The 23,769-nt window shown below is 37.2% G+C and overlaps 1 protein-coding gene across 4 annotated transcripts in view; it reads right to left on the minus strand.

Annotated features, from left to right (window-relative positions):
• Nucleotides 1–1,739: 1,739 nt before the first annotated feature.
• The window catches only part of LOC131431485 (TGF-beta receptor type-1), a 140,542-nt gene continuing 118,512 nt past the window's right edge, over nucleotides 1,740–23,769 (minus strand). For all 4 annotated transcript variants that reach the window (XM_058597225.1, XM_058597224.1, XM_058597223.1 and 1 more), the window contains 4 exons: nucleotides 17,492–17,728; nucleotides 17,112–17,345; nucleotides 16,418–16,941; nucleotides 1,740–10,971 (listed from right to left, as the gene is read on the minus strand). In XM_058597225.1, coding sequence (XP_058453208.1) covers nucleotides 10,810–10,971; nucleotides 16,418–16,941; nucleotides 17,112–17,345; nucleotides 17,492–17,728 — 1,157 coding nt within the window. In that variant the 3' untranslated portion in view covers nucleotides 1,740–10,809. The remainder of the gene's footprint in view (nucleotides 10,972–16,417; nucleotides 16,942–17,111; nucleotides 17,346–17,491; nucleotides 17,729–23,769) is intronic.

Here is a 23,769-nt window from a genome sequence, read left to right on the forward strand (position 1 = left end):
CGCGGTTTCTACAAGATTTCTGTTCTTGATTGAGTGCGTTCGCATTTAAGAAAATCGCTCATACAAAACAAGATTCAGTATCGCATTGACTTGCACTCTGTGCGGTTCGATACTGCCGTACAAAAACACATCGTTCAAAAAGTTCAGGTAATAACTAGGATTGTCAAAACTTGCTTATTTTTTTCGGGATGGCTGCCCCATTTGGCCACGTTTAAAATCAGAATACCACAAATCTTTGTTTTTAATCCGAATATGGATAACCCTTCTCAAACTTGTTGGGCTTGCGTGGTTTTATCCCTTTAAAAAGCAATGTTTTATCAATAAACGGAAATCGTTATTTTCATTTTTTCATAAATAAATAAGTAACGTAACTTATATGTCGGTAGGCTTAGTGTTTGTAGTCCGATTGACGTGAAAGTTTGACACCTGTCATCTTAAATTTGAAACTTTCGGAAAATGAGGTTAATATGATATTTCTTTGAATCAGTTCCGGGACCTTTCGACTAAAGTGATATGCACATCAGCGGCTGGACCGTTTGTGGATTTATTTTGTGCACCGTTCGATCCGCACGAGACACATTTTGATCGAAATTCGGCATTTTTTCATATTCGAGGATATTGCAGGGTAACCTCCATCACCAACTACTGGATGAACGAGTTCAGCACCTTCCATCATCAATCCCAACAAACTAAACTGTCAGGGTAACAAAAATTCTCAAAAAGTTAATTGCGAAAATTCACTGACACAAATAAGTTTAAAGGGAACACAAAAGACTGCTGCCTCAATCTTCAAAACAAATGTTGGCAGTAATTTTGACACTAGTTGAGTAGTCCTACGTCAACCATTTGCACAACTCCATAGCAGTTTTATGTCGTATTTAACGCTTAAATGTGCAATTTTGTTTTGAAACAAAAAATCGAAGACGTTTAAAACTTCGAATTTGCGCGTTTCATGCGAAGTTATATCGAAACAAAATATTTAAAAAATAGATCTTGCTCTTTTGAGGGATAAATAAAATTTTCATTAGAATTAAGGTATACTTGAAAATAGGGGGTCGTTCCCCCAGGTACGAAAAATTACCCACCTGGGCTTAACACGTTTCACCGGCCCTGGTTGTAAGGTACGACTGATTTTTCAAAAACGAGTTATAAATAAAAAAAACGCGGTAAGCGTCCCGGATTGGTGGTTCAATGCATAGGACGCTGGTCATACAAGCCAGTTGTCGTATGTTCGAACCCCGACCTGGAAGGATTCTTAGTGTCAGTAGGATCCATAGCACTAGCCATGCAATGATTCTGTACACTAAGAATCGTCTGCGAAATCTGTTCAAACAGAAAGGTCAAATTCCACAAAAGGGATGTAATGCCAAGACTTTGCTTTTTGGTAAGCGACACTTCAGTGCTTGATGATGGAAAACTACTAGACGAAAATAAACCTTCTTTCTTCTACTTTCCGATGTCGTGTTCGGTTTCCTTCTTCCTTGTTTGGTTCCATTGTAACCAAAGATCAAAACGTGTCAGGTTCCTTTGTGCAAACCCGCACAATAATTTGACGACTTAGTTTTTGATTTTTTTTACATCTATAAGTAAATATGACATGAAATCTAGTATGATACATTTCTTTCCATTCAATCAGAATAAAAACCACCTTCGTTAATATTTTATTACAAAAGACAATAATCAATCACTTTTTTATTATTTTTTCCATTTTTTTCATTGTTTGTTTTCTGTTTTTTTAAATCTATTGTTCAGAACTAAGATTTCCAACTTGCTTTCGCATCAGAAAAACGGTTTCCTCGACTGCAGAGAAGACAGTGTCAGTAATATGCTTCCTAGTTCCGTCGGAATTTTCTTGTGTTTTTACTTTCTTATTTGTTGTTTTGCTGGTTTTGTTATCAATAATATACGCGTAATATAATCAACTAATCAAGTAATATAATGATAGTGTGTATGCAGTAATAATAATTATAATAATGATAATATAACTTCTAACCGCAGTACTCATTCTTATCGTACCATTGTTTCTGCTTGAATTTTTAGTTTTGTTTAAAGAGCGAACTCACTCATTACTCATCGGTTGTTTCACTACAGTCTTCGATTGTTTTACCCTTGCTTATCTGCAAAAATCATTCTTTTCATTTTCTGTGCAAACACGCTTCTAGCGCGAATCATTTTCAGACAGTTTTCAAACAGACTTTTCCTTTACTGTTAAGCATTTTCCGAATCAAATTCTTCCTCTATGGTTCCATGCTTCAAAAGCCGCAATTCGAAAACCCAATATCATGTATCAAATTTAAACTCATCATTCGAAAGAACTCGGAGAACACAAATTTCTGTACCTCTTCATAGTAAGCTGATAGATATAATTTTGCATTCATGTTCTTCTCATGTGAAAAAGTTTCAGTGTTTATCCTAACATTTTTTTTCTTGTTGTTCTTATTATGATAACGTTTTAAAATTCATGGATTTTTCCCTCAATCTTTTCATAGTTAATTTAGTAACTGCCAAGCAATTGATCACAAATGTACTAATTTCTTATTCCTCGTCGTCTTTCGTTAGCTGTTGGTTTGTAGATTCGTTTTGTATTCAGTCCGGTCTCGGAATTTCCGCTTGGCATAAAGGTAATTACCAAAATATATATACGGTTCCGCGTTTTTTTTAGGTTCTGCGGCTGCCTGTTTCACTGATTTTCTGGTTGGTAGGATAGCTCGACCACTGCTGTTGTCTGCCAATATTGTAATGGTAGTTTCAATTATTGTTTCCGCTCGTGTGTTGTTTGCTGGGTTTACTCAGGATCACTGAGTGCTGAATCGTCGACTAAAAAACAAATCGTATTTCTCTTTCCGCTGAACATAAAACGTTCGCTTAGCTTACTTTCGTATTCTTGAGTGCTCCTAATCGTAATGTTTAATAGTAAATGTTATATTTTTTTATTCATGACTTAAAATAGTTTCTTACTAGGTTTGTTACTGAATTTTACATATTTTTTTGCATTTTTTTGTATTTTTTGTATTTATAAAAAAAGTTACTAAATAAATGAGGTAGAAAATTATAATTCATATCATACAACTTATCGGCGCTTGTTACTACCCTCTGTGTCACTGAGTTGTGTAACTTTGCATCGTATTTTTTTCCATTTCTAGTAGACTAAAAACTACTACACTGGATTATTTGTTTGCTCTCTCTTGCAGAAATTATACACACCAGTTACTAACATTAGTTTTTTTGTTTGTGGCTAAACGGAAAGTTGATGTGGGAAATTGTCTGGCTGCACTGATTTCAATACTATATGGAAAGTGTAGTTTAAGTCCATCCGAAAACGGAAACCAGAAAAGTTTCACACCCTGAACGTGTTTCTCAGGTATAAAAAATGCAATGTAAAAAATGGCACCTAAAAACAGCAAATTATTCTCATGCAATCAGAGATAGGAATCGATAGGTATTTCTATTTTGTCTGTTGATGGTTGTCTTGCAACTAGGATTATGGGTATAGGAAACTAAAATCAGTCACTGTATATTTGCATAGTTTCGTTCGATGCAGATTATCCGCTCTAGGACCTGCTAAAATGCAAGTTCAAATAAGAAAGCAAACGAAACTGCCGAAAACCGCACTTGCTGTCTGCTTAGTCTTATCTCAAGCGAAAATGACAAAAGGATGTCTGTAGGTTTATGATTGAGCTTGAGCAAATAATGATGCTATCATCGGATCTACAATTCACCACCACAACATAAAAATGCAATCAGGCTCGATACAATGTAGAACGACATTTTTACCATCTAAATATGCAACTTTTATACATCGCTAACCGCTCTGTTCACACCATTTCAAAAACAAACGTTACGCGCATATGCTTTCTTTGAATTTAACTTCTCTGGTTAATTTTCTCACATATTTTGTCACTTGTGGTTTCCTCTTTTGTATGCTTTGTTATTTTTTTTTCTTATTTTCTCTTTCCCTCTACTATACAATAACTCACATAACACTGGTTAGATGCTCTGATTTTGTCTGCTAAACATTTGCCCTCTTCTTCCTCTTTTCTTTGTTACTTCGGTTGTTTGTTTGTTTGTTTGTTTAGTTCATTTTCAACATGCGGTCAGGTTTGCTTTGCTCGTGTACATCTTTTGTTTCTTGTTTTGTTTTGTATCTTCAAAGGTAGTTTTGTTTTGTGTTTGAGTAAACCATGCTCTGTCGTCCGATCCAGATAGGGGTAGTGTTAAACGTTAGGAGCAGTCGAAGTGTCTTTTGTAAATATTACAAAACCCACCGGAACCATTTCATATTTCTTATATCTGATGAATTACTAATGGACAGAAGGTACAAATCTAGGCCTACCTTGATCGGTGACGAGTTCATCCCTTGCTGCACTAAATCTCCTACTTTTGCTTTTGTTTATTCTGTTGCAATATTTACGCCTATTTACATTTACACGCACAAGCGCACTCTCGCCTCACTCACAATGAACCAATAACAAAACGCAGTTGCTAGGGCCGGAAAAAGCAAGTAAAATATCAACGTCGTCATTTATTCCAGCTTTCTGGAGAATCCATTCGTTCGTTTATAATAAATAGATTTATAGTTGTTTGTGTTGTTTTGTATTGATGTATTCTAATGTATGTGATCCTCTAGTCGTTTACTTTGTAATGATTCTTTGTTAAGACGATCACTAGGTTACTCATATACTCATAATAATTACAATAATGCGTACGGAGTAGTCAATGAATAAGTGTTACTCAGTAGTTCAATAGATAATATAGAATGCGTGAATTAGATAATAAAAAGGTTTAGGTTAGGAATATTAGCAGTGAGAGTAAGTCTCGTTACAAATCATTATTCTGCCCGATAAATAAACTTCGCCTACGACTCTTCAGTTAGTTCATATTCTCGTTCTTAGTGCGAAATTACGTAAAATAAAACAAGACGTTCGACGTGTATTGATAACCAAAAAAATGGATTTACTTTCGAACGATTTGGTTAGAAAATCGAACTCATCGATTTAAGCTAAAAGACACTAGGAGCACAATTGTAACCTAGACCATGAAACTATTCCGAATGAGTGATTGTTACAGTAGTTTGTTTCCCAATTGCTCAAACTTCGGATAAACATGGATAAAACACATACAATGTTTGCAGACTTAAATCACAAATAACAAATATTTAGGCTGGCACAAAATTCCTCAAAAACCTGTGTTAATCTTTCAATTTTCTATACGTTTAAAATAAGAAGCTCAGTACAACCACCTACTCGACTGAACGCCTCAAAATTACAAATCGTTCCACCAAACATAAACTCAGTATTACTCGCCCTTATTCTGAATAACGACGCACAGTGGTCCAAAACTGGAAAAAGACGGCCATAAGTCTGTACTGACTTTCACTGATTTTTAAGAGCTAACGTGTCTTCGAAGAAGTTTTACAAGATTATATTACGCTTCTTTTGAAAGTGGCACCTTATTTTTTGTTAAGGGGGTAGTACCAATCTTGAATGAAATTTTTTTTTCACAAATGAAACATTTTTTTTCTATCTCATTTTGAAGAAAAAAACATTTGAAGTATTTTTGCTGAAGGTTTAAACAATGTAAAATAAATATTTTTGAAGATATATTCACTTTATTTAAAAAACAGTTTATGTTTGTACGTAGAATCTACCTCTATTACCTTAGTATCTACTACAAAGTGCGCGTAAACACGCATAAACATGCTTATGCTTGCACGCGCAACTTAATCAAATTGTTGTGATTTGTATTTTGTTTACTTTTTGACAATTAACAATATTAGAAAAAATCTAAGTGAAACTCGATGCAAGTTTTTAGGCCTTTTCAATGTTAATTTTAAATATTAAAAATTCGGAAAATTATCAAAAGTTCAACACATATAAAAAAAATGGAAAAATGTTTTCCAAACAAAATGTGAAAAAGTATTGTAAAAGTACACACCTTTACGAAGAGATTTCATTTTTAAACGTGTAAATAAATTGAGTTACGTGCGTTACGTACAACGCTCACTTAGAGAAGTGCGAAGCAGCTCATACCGGTAAACAACCCCGAACCGATCAGCTCACTAAAGGGAATCGATTCAATGTATCAGCTCATCAGCTCATTAAGATTGAACTGAAGGTTTGTTTCGAGCACCGTTTTTTGCGCCGTTTTTCTTTCATATGCATGATCGAAATCATTGATGCACAAAGAACAATGCTATGCGAACTAACTTGTGTGCGAATTATTATTATGTCATATTTGAAAATATCTGCAAAAGTGGCATCCCTGAATGTACCTTAGCCTACTGAGTGAGAGGTAAGATTTCTTATCGACAATGGCTCATTCAATCTGTTAAAGAAGGATAGATACACATTTGGAAGAACGAACAAAAGCTCATGCACACATTTCTTCTCATTTATAACTCGCTCTTCAAGAGCCGAAGCTTCGTTCAGCTCGTAGCTTGTTTCCACCTTACCAGCAGGGATGCCAGGTCATTTTTTTTCAAAAATCTGTGATCAAGCCAAAAACCTGTCTGTGCAAAATCTGTGCACGTTTCCCCGTTTCCATAATAGCTGATCGGAATCTTTTTGATAAGCAAAAAAAAGGTTTCACTATTTCCTACCGCTCTGTAAGTATTGGTGCTAAACTGTGATCAATTTCAAAAATCTGTCATCGATTTCAGAATCTGTGAAAATCTGTGCCATTTTTTAAATCTGTGCAAAAGGTTGAAAATCTGTGAAACACAGATTAATCTGTGAACCTGGCATCCCTGCTTACCAGTGCGGTGATCTGGTGAGCTGCGGTTCTTTAAAAAAAAGCTGTGACTTATCAGCTCACTTTAAAGATCCGATTCACTAGAATAGCTCAGGAGCGAATTGCCCATCTCTACGCTCACTGCAAAAGTGAATTACAGAAATAGCAGACGCGTGACGCCCTCCGTTTCTTAACCATTCATGGTTTCAGCATGACCATAGTGAAAATGAGTCACACGAATAGTACTCAGGATATTCTCATTGGAAAATAAATTGGATTAGGAATATATTTTCCTATAGGTATTGTAAAAGTTTGCTGCAATAAGTTGCATATTTCGCTTCGGCACAAGGTTTCTTAGGTGAAAATAGGTAAAATGATGTATAACTTTTCCAGAAAAGAACAAACCTATGCATTACCTTCTACAAAATTATGGGATTTTAAATTTTCTACAATTATTCCAAATAAAGTATGTATAAAAAAATAACTTGAAACAAGTTATGACTAGAAAACTAGTTTTAAGGGGGTTGTCATAATTCAATATCTAAAACAAATTTTGAAAACGCCTAAAAAAAAGTTCCATCCATATTTTTGGCATATCTTTTCCTATAAATTATGTAATAATCAGCTGCATAAAGTTGCATATTTCGCTTCGGTGTAAGGTTTTATCATAGGTAAAAAGAAGGTAAAATGTTGTATAACTTTGCCAGGAAACAACAAACATATGCACTACCTTCAACAAAAATATGGGATTTTTTATTTTCTTCGATTATTCCAAACATACATGCATACATAAAAAAATAACTCGAAACAAGTTATGAATAAAACAACTGATTTTAAGGGGGTTGCCATAAAAACGCTTTGTGTATCCGAAACCTAGACTTTTTGGTATATTTGACAAAATAAATTATTTTCAATAGTTCTAAAACTTTGTAGAAAAAAAATTTCTATCTCTTCAGAAAAAAAAGTTATGGTTATATTTTTTGTTAAAGTAGGCCATGGACAATTAGAGATAGAATCAAATTACGTGGTATATCTTTGTAAATAATTTCTTAAAAGCAACTATATGCATTAAAAGAACGGTTTGGCAGCTACTGATTTATGTCCACGTTTTTATTGATTCGAACCACTGTGTGACGTATTGATTTTTCGATCGAATGTGGTTCGATCGAATCATAGCTACCTTTGATTTTGCTAGCCTTATGGGGAATACAAATGAAATACGAGGGAAAAAACGATACGACGTTATTCAGAATAAGGGCGACTATGTCCCATTGGATCCATTGATAGAAGTTGCAAAATGCCATGGAAACAATACAAGTTATGCGGGAAAGAAACATATATCCTCTGTGTTTTTTAAGAAGGACGAATCAACGATTCAAAATCCTACAATTTAGAAATTTTTGATCATACAAAAATCTTTATCTTAGTAATACAAAGAACTATAAAGGGTGAAACTGTCATTCTTCTTCTTGTTTTCGTAAGTTTCGCCCTACGTGTTCCATGCCAACAAACAGAGTGCTACGTCAATTGCTAGTAAGGAAGGGCGAAACTATTTTCTTAACGTCATTTTAAATGGTTTCCGAGCTTTTCACGACTGGAAATAATAACCGAGACGATGAATTACCCGCAGATTTGTCTTAATCGCAAAAACCAGCCAAGTTCACAAGAAATTTGACAATAGTCGATCATTTCTAAATAGGAATTGAAACCAAATTCGAAAAAATCATCGATGTTTTTTTACTCCATTTGCTGTCAATGTTAGTTCCGTACTCAGCGATCAGGTGCTTGTTGTTTGCCTTCAAATGATGATTGAACTGAAAGTGAACCGAGATCATCGAGGGGTACATGATAAATCGTAGACCACCATATCTTGAATTCATATTTGGTTCCATCGCATTTCACAAAGTTCTCCTGTCTATTATAAAAAGCTCTCAACTACAATCAACAAAAATTTACATAACTTCTGAGGGTTTTGTTGTGAAACATTTCCAAACAGTTAGGGCATGTTCAGGAGTGTTCTAATTCTAGATGCATAATTTATGTCAGTTACAAATTTAAAATCTGACTTTTATAACAAGAAAAACTGGCAGCCCCAGCAGTCAGTGTTTTACTCGTGTTTCAAATATACAAAAATTAGAACGTTCATTTTTATCCGAAGTTCGCAACATTTCTGTTGCTTGTTTATGTTTTAGCAATAATTCGACAAATTTATTAGCGTTCTCTTCAATGGCGATATGAAGAGGGATTCTGCCTGCTAACTTCATCCTTTGCCATTACCGATGCACCGCGATTAATAAAAATGTTCACGATCTCGTAATTCTGATAGATTACGGGGGGGCTTCTGCGAAAAAACAAAACAAACTAGAGCTCAAGTTGCTTCCTTCCGTTTTTGTTTGCTATTCTACAATGTGACCGGCGATTGCTAGCAAGCAGTGATTAATAGTGTTTATCTCTGTAATGTTTTGTTTTCATCTCTCTTTATACATATGTATTCTAGTATTTTTTCTTTGAATCTCAAAAATTACACATTTAACGGCAGTTTTTTGTTGCAATAAAGGTGTGTGTCGCTCGCGCTATTCCATTCGTTATCTAAGCATTCTTTTGAACCTCTCATTACTGGCAAAAACAGTTACACTATACCATTTCTGTGTGTTAATCATAGGATTCGTTTGACATTTAAGTAATTTTGGGAAGCCTGAATTTGTCTTACTTTACCGACTCGTGTTCATAGTTCAACATAATATGATGTGACATGGTCGAGGAATGGGCGTAAACGGGAAGGACGGGAAAGTGACCAATCGTCTTCACTTGCCTGAGAATGTTCTTTTTTTCTTATTTGTTTTCCGAAAAATAATAAAGAATGTGTTGATTGCAATGAATGAAGTTAAGGATTCTGTATAAATTTCAAACGATAATAAGATGAAGGTACAGTTGTTGAATGGCGGAAGATATTGTGAATGCCTAAGTGTATGAAGTTTAACTTAAAGGTTGTTCAACGTGTACTTGAATTCGAAAACTAAATGCTCTACGTTAGGAAATATCATTACGTTGTATGAAAACTCGAAAACAAAAACAAAACAAACGCAAACCGTACTATTGTAAGAAGGATTGTAATCAAGAGGAAACATTCACAAAAACCCCGCTCATCCCAAGTAACACATGTTATAATCTAGTAGCTTTTCTCTTAACAGTCTCATAGTGGAAGTAATCGTGTCCAATCACATCCCTTAAATTCTGGTCAGAAAAATATGAGTGACGGGTTTTTCGCCTGTGCTGTAAAGCAGTTTACTGCTTCTCCGGTTGAGGATTTTGTGTGTTTGTGTACAGTTTTAACTGTATACGGAGGTACGAGTTTTCAGTTGCTGTTTCTTAATTTCAACTTTTTTTTATATAGGCGAGGAGATATGTTAAAAATGGATAAACAATAACAAACTAATCCATCACTGTTTCCTGTTAATGTCTCGCTTGTTTGTGAGTGTGTGTTTTTCTTTGCGTATGTGTTTGCTAGTAACCAAACCAACTCATATGATAAATAATGTGATACTAACAATAAATAATAATATATTACTATATATCAAAACTAGCTCGACAATAAAATCAAACATGCAACACATCAATCAATCATTCAATAAAATACAAATAATAGTATCTACGGACAGTTCGCCAAGTTTGCCGTGGCTATGACTTTCAAACAGTTTCAAACATAAATTTCTTCTCTCATTATCCGTTAGCTTGTTTCTTCTTTTGCACACAAAAGAATTATTTTCGTCATATCCTTACAATAAACTGTAAACTTACACAACTAGAGTTACCTTTTCCTCATTATCTCACAATTTTCACCACACTCGTGGTTTCATTTCATCTTAATGGTAATTTTTGCTTACCATCTAAAAAGTGTGTTAATTCCTAGATCGAGAGTTCATGTTTTCACATTCTGTTGTTACATTTTCATGTTCCTTCTCACCCGTCTGCCACTTCACCTGCATCGCACTGCCGCGGTAATGCACTTCGGTTGGATGAGTTCTTCTATCCCCAGGAAGGACCTCCTACCGGCTCGCCAACGGCAGTGGCAACCCGCCTCTAGCGAATGTTTGCAAGTGTTTTCTTGATCCTGAGCGCCGTAAGCCGAGCGGCCGGATTCTGGTACCAGCATTCTTTCATCACCTTGGAAATTGATTGCAGCGTGACTGACGCAATCCATCGGTTCGGTAAACTGGGCCGCTGGCGATCCGTACAGACAACCTGCGGGTGGGAAGATGTTCCTATTAGCTTTATGTTTAAAAAAAATGATAGGTAATCATAATAGGTTATTAATTTTATGTCTGCTTAGCGGTTTTTGTAGAACTGCTGAGTAGCATAACAGTTCTACGTCGAAGACGAAGCATGAAATATATGATTATGTAAACTTTGTCTCAAAAAAAACCACATTACAAAAAAATCCAAGCTGAGTCCCATATTTAAAGTCTATGTACAAAAAAACCGTCTGTCTCAAGACAAGTAATTATGCTTTCAACCAACCGTTCATATATGGCAAGATGAGCCCTTTCAAGAAGAAAATATTTTCGAACAAAAACTTTTTTTTCAGTGTTTCACTATCGAAAATTGAACCAGAGAAGATCTTCATTATCTCAGAATCCAATTAAACTCTATTCATTAGGAGATTTCACAGAATACTCCATCGTTAGTTACCTATTACTTGCCAAAACTATTAATACTAATTAAAAATGTTTTTTTTTTCATTAAAAGTGACCATGGTCGGGAAAATTATTAACTAAATTTCAAATAAATTCAATCAGGAATCAAAACCAATTGGCTCAAATGGCACGTTCCCCTTGATATTTGGAGATTTGTGCCTTGCCATCAATTTGTTTTTAGCATAATTTTCCCGATATATAAGAGGGAAGGATTGAAAGGAAATGGTAAGGGTTGGACTAGGAGGATGGGAAAAATTGACGACACAAAAACACATAAAAGCAGAAGTAAATTCTGCACCCCTAAGGGATGCTGAACAATACGCTGAGGATCACATTTAGTGGAAGCAGAAATAAATTCTGAACCTCTACGAGGTCCCGAACAGTCTGCTGTTAATAAAATCTCCAACCCCCGAGAGGATTTAGAGATCTTACAAAAGCGACACCATTCTGCACTCCCGGAAGAATGCAGAACGATTCGCAGTATGTACGAGCAGAAATAAATTCGGTGCCCCCTAAAGGATGCCAAACAATCTGCCAAACCCTATTTAAGGTGAATACAGAAGGGATTCATTCACTCCAGGAAGAACGATGAACCCTTCTGTCTATAGCTCCTTACCACATTGGGTAAGAAACGAGAGGATATCCTTCAATTTTAGCTCCGCATACACAGACTCAACCATGTATGGAGAACCAAAAACCCGGATACGTAGCTGCGTCAATGCGGGACAGTTACATATCAGATGATATGAAGTACCATAATCGCATTCACACAAATCACACGAATAATACTCAGCACCAGTCAGTGTTCTGACCAGAATACTGCAATGATGCTTGGAGAAATGCAGTAGACACTTTGACATTTTCAGATTTAAATCTGGTAGGAATGCTTTTGTCTGAGCGCAAGTTTGCAAGCTGCGCCAGTAGCTGGCATGTTTGGATGCAACCCAAGAACGAATCTTGTGCTTTATCCAACTAGTTGAAAGTGGTAAAGCTGGTTCAGGACCAACGAAATCATTCGTTGCACCAGCTCTAGCCAACTCATCAGCCCATTCATTTCCAGTAATACCAGAATGGCCGGGTACCCATAAGAAGTAAACAGCATTTGAAATGCTGAGGTCTTCAATTTGAGTTCGACATGCGATCACTAGATTCGACCGTGAGTCATTCGAACTGAGTGCTTTTAAGGCTGCCTGACTGTCGGAACAAAAATAAATACGTTTACCACAGATCCTCTGCTGAAGTGCCGATTGTACTCTACACAGAATTGCGTAGATTTCTGCTTGGAACACACTACAGTATCTACCAAGTGAATGAGACTGCTCCAGCCTCATTTCACGACAGTAGACACCAGCACCAGCACGACCATTCAACAGAGAACCGTCCGTATAACAGACTATGTGTTCATCAAGTTGTCGTTCCAAATAACCAGACAACCATTCCTCACGAAGAGAAGAGCTCACATTGAATGTTTTGAAAGGAAAACTGCATGTGAGAGTTAGGTCACTAGGAGCGAGTAAATACTCATCCCACGTAACCATTTGAGACCACAATCGAGTGTGGCTAGTAGCGTAATCTTATTGGTTACTGTTCCAAAGCCCTGTAACCTTAAGACGGTATGCACCAGATAATGCTTCTTGTTTTAGGAACACATGTAGTGGTTTAATGCACAGTAGCGCCTCTAGAGAAGCAGTAGGAGTTGTCGTGAATGCTCCTGTCATCGCCATTAGGACCATCCTTTGGAGATAACTCAGTTTTGACTGAACTGCCGCAACTTCTCCTTTCTGCTACCATACAAGACATCCAGATGCTAAAATTGGTCTAACGCTAGTAGTGTAGATCCAATGAATATATCTGGGTTTGAGTCCCCATGATTTTCCAAAAGCTCGTCTGCATTGGCCGAAAGCCATGCAAGCTCTTTTAATCCTGAAATCAATGTGAGCAGACCAATTCAGTTTTGAGTGAAGAATAACCCCGACGTATTTAACTTGTTCGACCACAGTCACCTCTGAACCAAAGAACTGCAACGGACGAGCTCCTGTGATTATCCTACGATGAGTGAAAAGCACCATTGATGTTTTGCCCGGATTTACAGATAATCCAATCTGATAACACCATTGTTCAACAGATCGCAGGGCTTGCTGCATTAAATCAAAGAGAGTGTTAATGCTTATACCGGTCATCAATATATGATAATCGTCGGCAAAACCATAAGTCGGAAATCCAAGGTTATTAAGTTTCCTTAACAAACCATCAGCGACTAGGTTCCATAAGAGTGGGGATAGTACACCACCTTGAGGACACCCACAGACACTCAGCTTTCTAATCTCTGCTTGCCGAAGCGATGAACAAAGAAGTCGATTGCTAAGCATTGCGTGTATCCAATTTGTGATACTTGAAGATATGCCATGACCACGGGCTGCTTCCAGAATTGAATTGAAAGACACGTTGTCAAAGGCACCTTCAATATCTAGGAAAACTCCCAAGCAAGATTGCTTTTGTGAGAAAGTTTTTTCAATGTTGTACACAACATCATGTAACAGGGTTGTAGTGGACTTTCCACGCTGGTAAGCATGTTGCATTCCATGTAGCGGTTGCACGCCCAGACTAACATTCCTGATATAGTGATCGACTATGCGTTCCACTGTTTTAAGAAGAAATGAGCTAAGACTGATAGGCCTGAAACTCTTCGCTTCCTCATAAGTGTCGCGACCGCCTTTGGGAATAAATTTGACAATTATTTCCTGCCAGGCTCTTGGAATATATCCAGTCGCAAGACTAAAAGTAAGTATTTTCATCAAAACATGTTTGAAATGTTCATACCCTTTCTGCAGTAACACTGGGTAACTCCATCCTTTCCAGGAGACTTGTACGGAGCAAAACTCTCAACTGCCCATTTGACCGATTCAATCGTCACAACGCTTCGAGCAAGGGCCCAAGAATCGTAACTACCTGAAAAAGTCTCGGGAAGAGCTATCGGTGATGGATCCATACATCCTGGAAAGTGAGTGTTAAAAAGATAGTGAAGTACATCACCTTCATCAGACAAGTGTTCACCATCTGAAGTTCTTAAGAAACTGACATTAAAGTCCTTAGACTTCGAAAGTAACTTATTTAATCTGCTAGCCTCGTTGATACTAGAGACATTTGTGCAGAGGCTTTTCCAACCACTTCGCTCAGACGATCGAAGAGCATTTTTGTAAGCCCTTCGAGCCGAAACGAATGCCTCCGACCCATCTCTGCGTCGGTGGTTCCAAGCTCTTCTGCATAGTTTCCTTAGTCTAGCAAGTTCAGCATTCCACCAAGGAGTTCCTCTAGCAGCTCGCACAATCCGAAGTGGACAAGCCTCTTCATATGCTGCAACTATGAGTGAGTTTGTCTCGTCGACAACATTTTCCAAATCAATTGGGGTTTCAATTGTTGGTTGGTACCCGTAAAATCTGGTCGCCAAGCCCTCTCCATAGAGGTCCCAGTTTGTAGATTTGGGATTACGATATGTGATAATATCAAATTTAACGTTTGAATGATCAAAGAAGATGTACTTATGATCAGACAACGAAGGTTCGAGCTCATCGGAGACGAGCCAATTCACCAACTCATGCGCAATTCTATCAGAGCAGAGAGTTACGTCCAAAACCTCCTCTCTTCCAGCTCTCGCAAAAGTTGGACGGTTTCCTGCATTGACTATGTGCAGGTTTGTACTGCTCACAAATTCCATCATATCAGAGCCTCTCGAATTTATATCTGTGCTGCCCCAAATGATATGGTGAGCATTTATGTCACTGCCGATTACAAGCGGTAAATCACTTTTGCAGCAGTATGATACAACCTTTTTGAAGTCATCGCTTGGCGAAGGTTGGTTATGCGGCAAATATGCCGAACAATAGACATATTTCCTGTCTATGCCATCAATAGTCATACCAACTGTGACAGCACAAATATCCCGAGTTGTGAGCTCCGATATGAGAGAAACATCGAGAGCACTATTTGCAAGTATGCATGCTCGAGGAATTTCACGTGGATTAGTCATACCGTTCTTGTTGAATGCAACAAAGACTGGGTTTAACAATTTTCCAACGTAGAAGTTTCCCTTTTGGAAATATGGTTCTTGAACCAAAGCTATAGAAGCTTTACCTTCTTGCAGAAGTCTGAATAGATTTATAGTTGCTGTACGTTTATTCTGGAGATTGATTTGTGCTACTCTAACCATTATCAATTAGAGTAATGAACACTCCATCTCCAGCACTTATCGTACAACAACTAGAAGAAACCAAATATATTGGCTTATATTCGCCTATAGCGAACCATGTAATGATTTTTTTAAATGTTTTAATCATTTAAATCCCACGAGTTGCTAAGAAAGCGGTCGTCCACTGTGCCAGAGCTTCGCTTAACACAGTAAGGAAAAACCGCAAGATATTCCGTTCACGACTGCATTATTAAACCTCCTGCAGCCATTCAATCATCGGCACGAAAATACACCTTGACTTAGGAGTTCCTATTTCTGTGACCTTTTACAACATGGAACAGGAAACCAGTGGATCAATTCTTGGTAAAAAATAATTCCGCCGGATGCCACACGGCTTACCTGTTTGGTTGACTTATACCACCGGTACAGGTGGACCATAGCGTTATTCTTAGACAGTTGGGAAACCGCTACCGACACTACACGGCTATCTAAGCTGCTCAGAGAGGGAAGTTGACATTGATGGACAACTTCCATGGATGGCCGAGCAGCCGAGAACCTGAGTATGAACGTCTGGTTTGACTTCCTGCATGTCCCAAATTAATTAATGTTTAAGGAAAAAAAATATTCAAATTTTATAGAACATGAACAAAAAAGTCCATATCATATCGAACCAACCGACAGGCTTTCGTTTCATCTGAATCATTTTTCAATTTAGCTAACGAATGTTAGACTTGTTTATAATTTGAATTTATCAGCCAATCCGTTTGAATCGTGAATAATCAAATTCCAAACAAATCAATCCACTCACCTTTCTCATCTCCTCAATGGTCGGATCGGGCTGCACAACGTCATAGAAAGGCAGCTGGTAGTCGTCGAAGATACCACCGACGTTGCACCGCCGCGCAATCTCCCACAACACCAGCCCGAAAGCGTACACATCGGCACGTTTGAAGGAGTCAAACTGGTTCACATTGATCGTCTCATCCAGCACTTCTGGAGCCATGTAGCGTTTAGTGCCCACCCGATGAGTAGACGGGATATCCACCGTATCGGTGGCCACATTGTGTCTTACCGCTAGGCCAAGATCCCCGATGCAGCAGGTGAAATTGGATTTCACGAGTATATTTTTAGATTTGAGATCCCTGTGTGCAATGGCAGGTTTTCCTCGAGTTCCCACAATGTCCATATGCAGATGTGCTAGTCCGGTTGCAATCGAGTAGGCCATCTCAACCATAGTTTTTGTGTCGATCGGGTGAGCCGTCAGGAAGTCAAACAGTGATCCGTTCTCATGATAATCCGTTACAAGCCACAGCTGAGTCCAAGTGCCATTATCTAGGGGAGCGAAAGAAAACAACAGGTGAATCTCGTAATGACCTTAACTATTTCAAACGTCTTGTTTACTTCCTAGCATACCAAACTTCATCGCACACAGCCGTTTACACGTGCCGAGGAACAAACAGGTATGCTATTCAAACACTCGTCGTCTTCGTGTCACTACTCACCTTTATTATCGGCAGCGATAAATCCAAGTATGTTCTCGTGTCGTAGCATAATGGTCTGGTAAATTTCCGCCTCCCGGAACCAGGAGCACTCCTCGCGACTGGAGAAAATTTTGACGGCAACGTTTTCACCGCGCCATTTGCCAAGCCACACCTCACCAAAGCGGCCCTTGCCAATGACCTCAACCAGCTGAATCTGACGGGCAATCGATCTTTGCACCAGTAGTGGTAAGCCAGCTAGCACGAAGGGAAAGGACGGAAAAATATGCTCAAACGTTGCAGCCAAGAAAGGTTATAATTGCACGTTATGTGATGAGTTATGTGAAGGTGTAGCGAGAGAAAAAAAACCGCGGCATAGATTTAATTAACATTGTATTACTCACCTGAGCCGGATCCGGAAGTAGTCATCTCGATAAAGTCCTGAATTGTCGGATGTCCGTTCAAAATAGGGTAACTCGCACCACAAACGGAGTCCTCGGGAAGGATTTGCCTAGCGCCACTGTTTCGCTTTCTTCGACGCAACATATAAAACATCAGGCTGGCACAAACAGCAAAGGTAACCACGCCACCAACGGCCAGCAGGATCATAAAGCCGCTGTCCAGTTCCTTCACTTCGTGGGCTGTCGCAAGCACATGGAGCGTGGTCGATGTTTTCAATTAGACCCCAACCACGAGGTGTCCACACAACCGCAAGTGTCGTGCAGAAAAATTAGTTTGCAGGTGCAAACAAGAAAACGATGAAAGAGAAAAATTTCAATGAAAAAATTTGCTTTATAAATCAAAGTTGATGCAACCCCGCACACTGCGTTGAGATGCACGGAAAGTGTGGAAAAATAACTTGGAACTAGTTGGGAGAGAAGGACGAGTTATCGCAAATCCTATTTCGCTAGTTAGTGAGGCATAAAATTAGCTGCAAAACTTAGAGAGCAAGCAAAACATAAGCGCTAAGAAGGAAGGATTAGTATCATGCACGATAGTTATTATGACCACCATCACCCCGAAGCGAAGTCCTCCGACCAGCTGGAAGGAAAAGCAAAAGCACGGATAAAGTTTCCCATCAATCGACGCTACCCTCCTTCCGCTGGTCACTTGGATACATAAACTTATATTAACATACAACTCGTAGAACAAACAACTTATGAAGCACATGCATACATATATTTTACAGAAAAAACTATTTTACATTATTGTGTCACATGCTAAGTACGATTAAAACGATCAATAAAAAAAAGAATTCGTATGACAATAGAAAAAAAAACGACTAACCGATATGCGATTTCAACGAATTCACGTAGAAGGATTAACATCAAAATAATGATTTTTCCTATAGAACACTGACTTATACAGTCTAATCGTCGTTCTAATGGTTGAGTATAATTTAAGTAAAGCATACCTTTAGATATATGTATTTAGACTTAAAAATATATGTATTTAGACCTTAAAATATGTTTTATTTCAAAATCTCAACAAAATAAGGCAGTATTCTTTTGAACGTTGATTTATTGTAAAAGTATCCAGACGTTTCCGTGTGATTATTCGAATATGGAACTTCTGATGCAAAATTTCTTCATCTAAAAGGCGAAGAGAAAATGTTTGCAATCTTGGGTGTATCTATTTTTTTACAACCAGGCACAAATTCAACGATATGCATCTACAGTTCTGTAGAGAACAAATGGTGCAAGTTTGATCAAAGTAGTCTATCACGTTCGATACAAGAAAAAAAATTATCAACAAACAGCTGGCTAACGTCATAAATCAAATAAACATAGATTTCCGATTGTACGGTGACACTAACAGCACCTCTAGTGAGAAACGGGTGTACTTTTTTCCATTAGCTACTGTCATAAATCAAATAAACATAGATTTCCCAGTGTAATACTAATGTAGTTGAGCAACCCGTGACAGCAAAAGCACCGTCTGGTGGAGAATGGGTGCGTAAATGCTCCTAAAATGCATGCATAAAGTTGCCTGTGCATTTCACAAAACCACAGTAGCTAATGGAAAAAAGTACACCCGTTTCTCACTAGAGGTGCTGTTAGTGTCACCGTACAGTCGGAAATCTATGTTTATTTGATTTATGCTACTGTGGTTTTGTTAAATGCGCAGGCAACTTTATGCATGCATTTTAGGAGAATTTACGCACCCATTCTCCACCAGACGGTGCTTTTGCTGTCACGGGTTGCTCAACTACATTAGTATTACACTGGGAAATCTATGTTTATTTGATTTATGCTAACGTGTTGAAGTTTGCCGAGTGCTGAAAATCTACAAGAAACCCTGAGTGTGAAAAGGAATCAGCGGACCTACGAGAAAGCTGTTAAAGTCCGGTCTGATCCGAGATGTGGCCAGAAGGTACAACGATAACTTTTAAACGGTGGGAAATATCATTGACATGGAGGGATACAAGTCATAAGCGGCCCATACATCTTCAGTTTTCCGGACAGCCCAAATGAACCTTGGACGGAATTAAAAACTGAACGATCAACTGAACTGAGCGTGTGTGGTTACCATTCAATTTGCGTTTTGTTTCCATGTCAGTTTCATCAGTTGTTTCAACGATTAACTGAAGAACTGATCAGTTTACCGGATGAAACTGACCTCGAGAGCTTCAGTAAAAAACCGGATGTTTGGCCGGATGAACTCTTCAGTCACTTCAGTTAATCGTTCAGTTCACATTCATTCCAGAAACTGTCCGGAAAACTGAGCGGGTATGGGCTGCTATACAGAGCTATTAAACGTCCAAACCAGTACATGGAGCAAAATTCCGTGTCCGAAAACCACACATGGCTCTTGTATGATACTATTTCCACGGAACACATGGCTGCATTTTGATCTACGACGAAACATGCGTCAATCTCAATTTCAAGGAGGAAAGGAGGCAAAATCATGAACGACTGCCTCCAATCTGGATTAATGTTTGCATTCGTCCTCAGTAGAGTAAACCATGCACTTTTTTCAAATTATTGTGACTCTAAAAATAAAAAAAATGATACTCAAGAAGAAGATTCAGGCATAAGAATTAAAAATTTATTCCATAAGCTTCTATTACGATGTAGAGGAAAGGTTCTTCAAGAATTTGCTTTGGATATTCATAAGAATCTAATAAGTTTTATGCATTTCTGCGTTTGTAGCTCCTGCAATGCTTCTGGCTGGTCCTCACTCCAGAAGCAGGAATTATGCTTGTTGACGTATCCATTCAACCAGAAATGAGCTTCGTCGCTGAACACAATTTTTCAGAAAAGTGGATCTTACTCCAACTTTAGCAGTGCTCATACATGATTAAATTATAGACCAAACGACGATCAATGATTAAATTATAGACCAAATTGAACAAGTTTGATAATGACACAAGACAAGATTCAAGCGTGATCTGTCAGAAACAGTGTTGCTAAAAAGTACCAGCAAAAAATCATCCTTTATTTAGGTACTCAAATTTTGTTTCGTGAACAAAAAAATTACTCAATTTGAGAGCCAGTGCCCATTAATGATTAAATTATAGACCAAACGAGGTTCAATGATTAAATTATAAACTAAACTGAACAAGTTTAACAGTGACACAAGACACGAATCACGCGCGAGCTGTCAAAAACAGTGTTGTCAAAAAGACACCAGCAAAAAATCACCCTTTATTTAGTTACTTTATCAAACTTTGTTTCTTGAACAAAAAATTTCTGGATTTGAGAGTAGCAGTTACGCCTGGTAACTACTGAAATTTTGACGTTTTCATATATTTTTCGAAAATGAGTAATATAGTACTCAGACTCAGGCTCAGGAACTGTTTTTAGGCGTGAAATAAATAAAAAATTACCATTTACAACAATCGAAAGGTTGTACCAAAATTCAACCAATTAAATTAAAAAATATAACAAATATTTCATTTGTTTTGAAAACTTCAACTTTTCCGGGCATGGAATTTTAATATTTTGAATATTTCTTTACTGTATCCGTTTTAACTAGTCGCAATAAAAATTATTCTAATAAAGTATGGGAGAGAATTTCGCATTGTAGTATACTTCCTTACCTTCATCGTGAATTTTTTTTAAATGATTCTTTTGAAATTTATACTTGAAAATTTGATGACATTTGACCGAAGGCACCATCCATGGCGAGTGTCTCGAGTCACAGCTATCACATTTGAATTTATAATTGTTCCATTTGATAAATTGATTGTTCCTTGTATAGAAAAATATAACGAAGGTTGTATTTACCCACAAATTCAGATTTTTACTAAAAGTAATATCATAAATTATGATGAATAATTTTTACGCTCATATCCGTAATGTACGTAAATGTACTGTATTTCAAATTGTATTTTATTTTCCCTTTAAAAAGTACTGTATTTTTCGAGTCAAGGTCATTTTGCTGAAAGCCATTCCGCCGAAAGCCGTTTCACCGAAACCAATTTCACCGAAAGGTTCATCTTGCCAAATGGGCCAATTCGTCGAATCCTTCAATATTTTTATTTAAAAATATAAGTTTGAAGGCACACTACTTAAGCTCTAAGATGCAGAGGGCAGAATTTTTCAATTGAATTAATATTGTAATTGGAATAAAGAATAAACACAACAAGGAAAGACCGAAATCAGCATGTTGGCGAAAAAATTAGTTGATTTTCTGATTTTAGTTAGTTATATTCTATTTTTTCTCTGTTCAAAGGCAGTGACCCAAAGCGGCCTACTGCGATGTGGTCCATGGCACCCGATTATGCATTCCACGATGTTTATTTATGAAACATTTTTTGCAACTTTCGAATTGTTTTGAAATCTATGAAATCATATTCTCTGAGACTAAATTTAATTATTCGCTGCAAAACTGAAGAAAAAAAGTCAATTTAGTGATACAAAATCTTGAAACCTAAAATTTACATTGTCGTCGCGAAAAGAAGGTTATTTATTATTCTTCTAAAGTAATCAAATATTTTTTATGACATTTGGATGGAGGTCACAGAAATTGATCACGTTACTTGCAATAAAATATTCCAATAAATTCCATTCTATACTTTTCGTTAAAACACGAGTGGTCCAAAGCTGCCGACTCTACCCTATATAATGACTTTTGACTTGGTAAAATTACGCAATTCAACAAAAATATGATTACAATGATTCGAAGAAAATACATCCAAAACTACATTCACCCTTTTTTGAAATCAGCTTTGAGTCGCACTAGTCTCTCTGTCCGAGCAAAATTATTGGCTCACCACATTGAAGATGTGCTTAGTTATCAACTAGACATGGGAAACTTATCGATATTTATCGATTATATTGATATCAGCTTGAAATCGACGATAAAGATAATCGACGTTGACAAAAAACATCGATATTCGATATTGCTTCCATGGTTGCATTTGGAATTACAATTTGATATTTTTATTTCGCTTGTGCCGATTTACTCCGAAATAAGTAAACCAGATTTTACCCAAAATTAATTCCCTACTGACCTTTTAGGTTCTACTTAGGTTATTCACAACGCTGTTTAATTTCATATGGACTGATTTTCTTTAGATCTACTACTAAAACATGTCAATCAAAACGCTCTAGAAGATCTAGTTCTGTTTTTCGAACACAAATTTGAAACAGAATTAAAACTGCTCGACAAATTTGATTCAAATTAACAATTTATCGAAAAGAACACTGTTTTAAATTTCTCACGTGAGTGTGGGTAGTGGAAATGTCAGGCGAAATGTCAAAGCGTCGAATGACATATCGTCGAAATTGTCAATATAAGCAGGAATTTTTTTGCACTGAATAATACAGTATCATTTAAAAGCACTGTAGCTCACTATCATCGAGAAATTTTCTCTAGAAGTTCGGAACAAAACTTTATATCGTTTTCGAAATCATTTATTTTGTTTGTTTGTTTCTGATTTGAAACATCACAGTGAGTTGACATAACACCTAAACATTAACAGAGACCCCTAGTGTTGTATATCATTCGACTCTGCTCGACAAGATCTGAAAATGTGTGTTTGTTCATGTATGTGTATGTATATATGTATGAGCCTTTTCTCGGAAATGGTTGAACCGACTCTTACAATTGTATGTCTATTAGAAAGCTACTTTTGGATTGTGAAACAAGTCTTACAAACCAGTTGTCGTATGTTCGAGCCCCGACCTGGAAGGATTCGTAGTGTTAGTAGAATCGTAGCACCAGCCATGCAATGGTTCTGTACACTCTGAATCGGCTGCGAAGTCTGTTGAAACAGAAGGTCAAATTCTACTACAGGAATGTAATACCAAGACTTTGCTTGGAACAAGTTCAAAGATCAATTGGCTATTCCTTCCGTTTCCTGAGATATAAGATATCTACAAAACGATGTTTTTTCCGCTCAGTTTTCTCGGAGATAACTAAACCGATTTCCGCATACCTAAACTGGTTTGAAAGCGTTTAGGTTGTGAATCAAGATCGAATATTTATTGGCTGTCGCTACTGGTTCCAGATATATAGTGATACAAGTGTCATAACCAGTAGAGAAAATTTTTCTATCCGCTTAGTTTCATCGATATCATAACCAAGTTTTACAAGTTCAGTCTAGTTTGGAAGCTAATCTTAAGATGTGAATTAATTTCGACTTTTGGATCACCGATCAAATTTGAAAATTAAATTGCTGATACTTCCGGTTCCGGTGACATAATCGACATATCGTGTGTTTTTTTCTATTCGC

Source organism: Malaya genurostris, chromosome 2, assembly GCF_030247185.1.
Source record: "Malaya genurostris strain Urasoe2022 chromosome 2, Malgen_1.1, whole genome shotgun sequence".
Taxonomy (NCBI): Eukaryota; Metazoa; Arthropoda; class Insecta; order Diptera; family Culicidae; genus Malaya; species Malaya genurostris.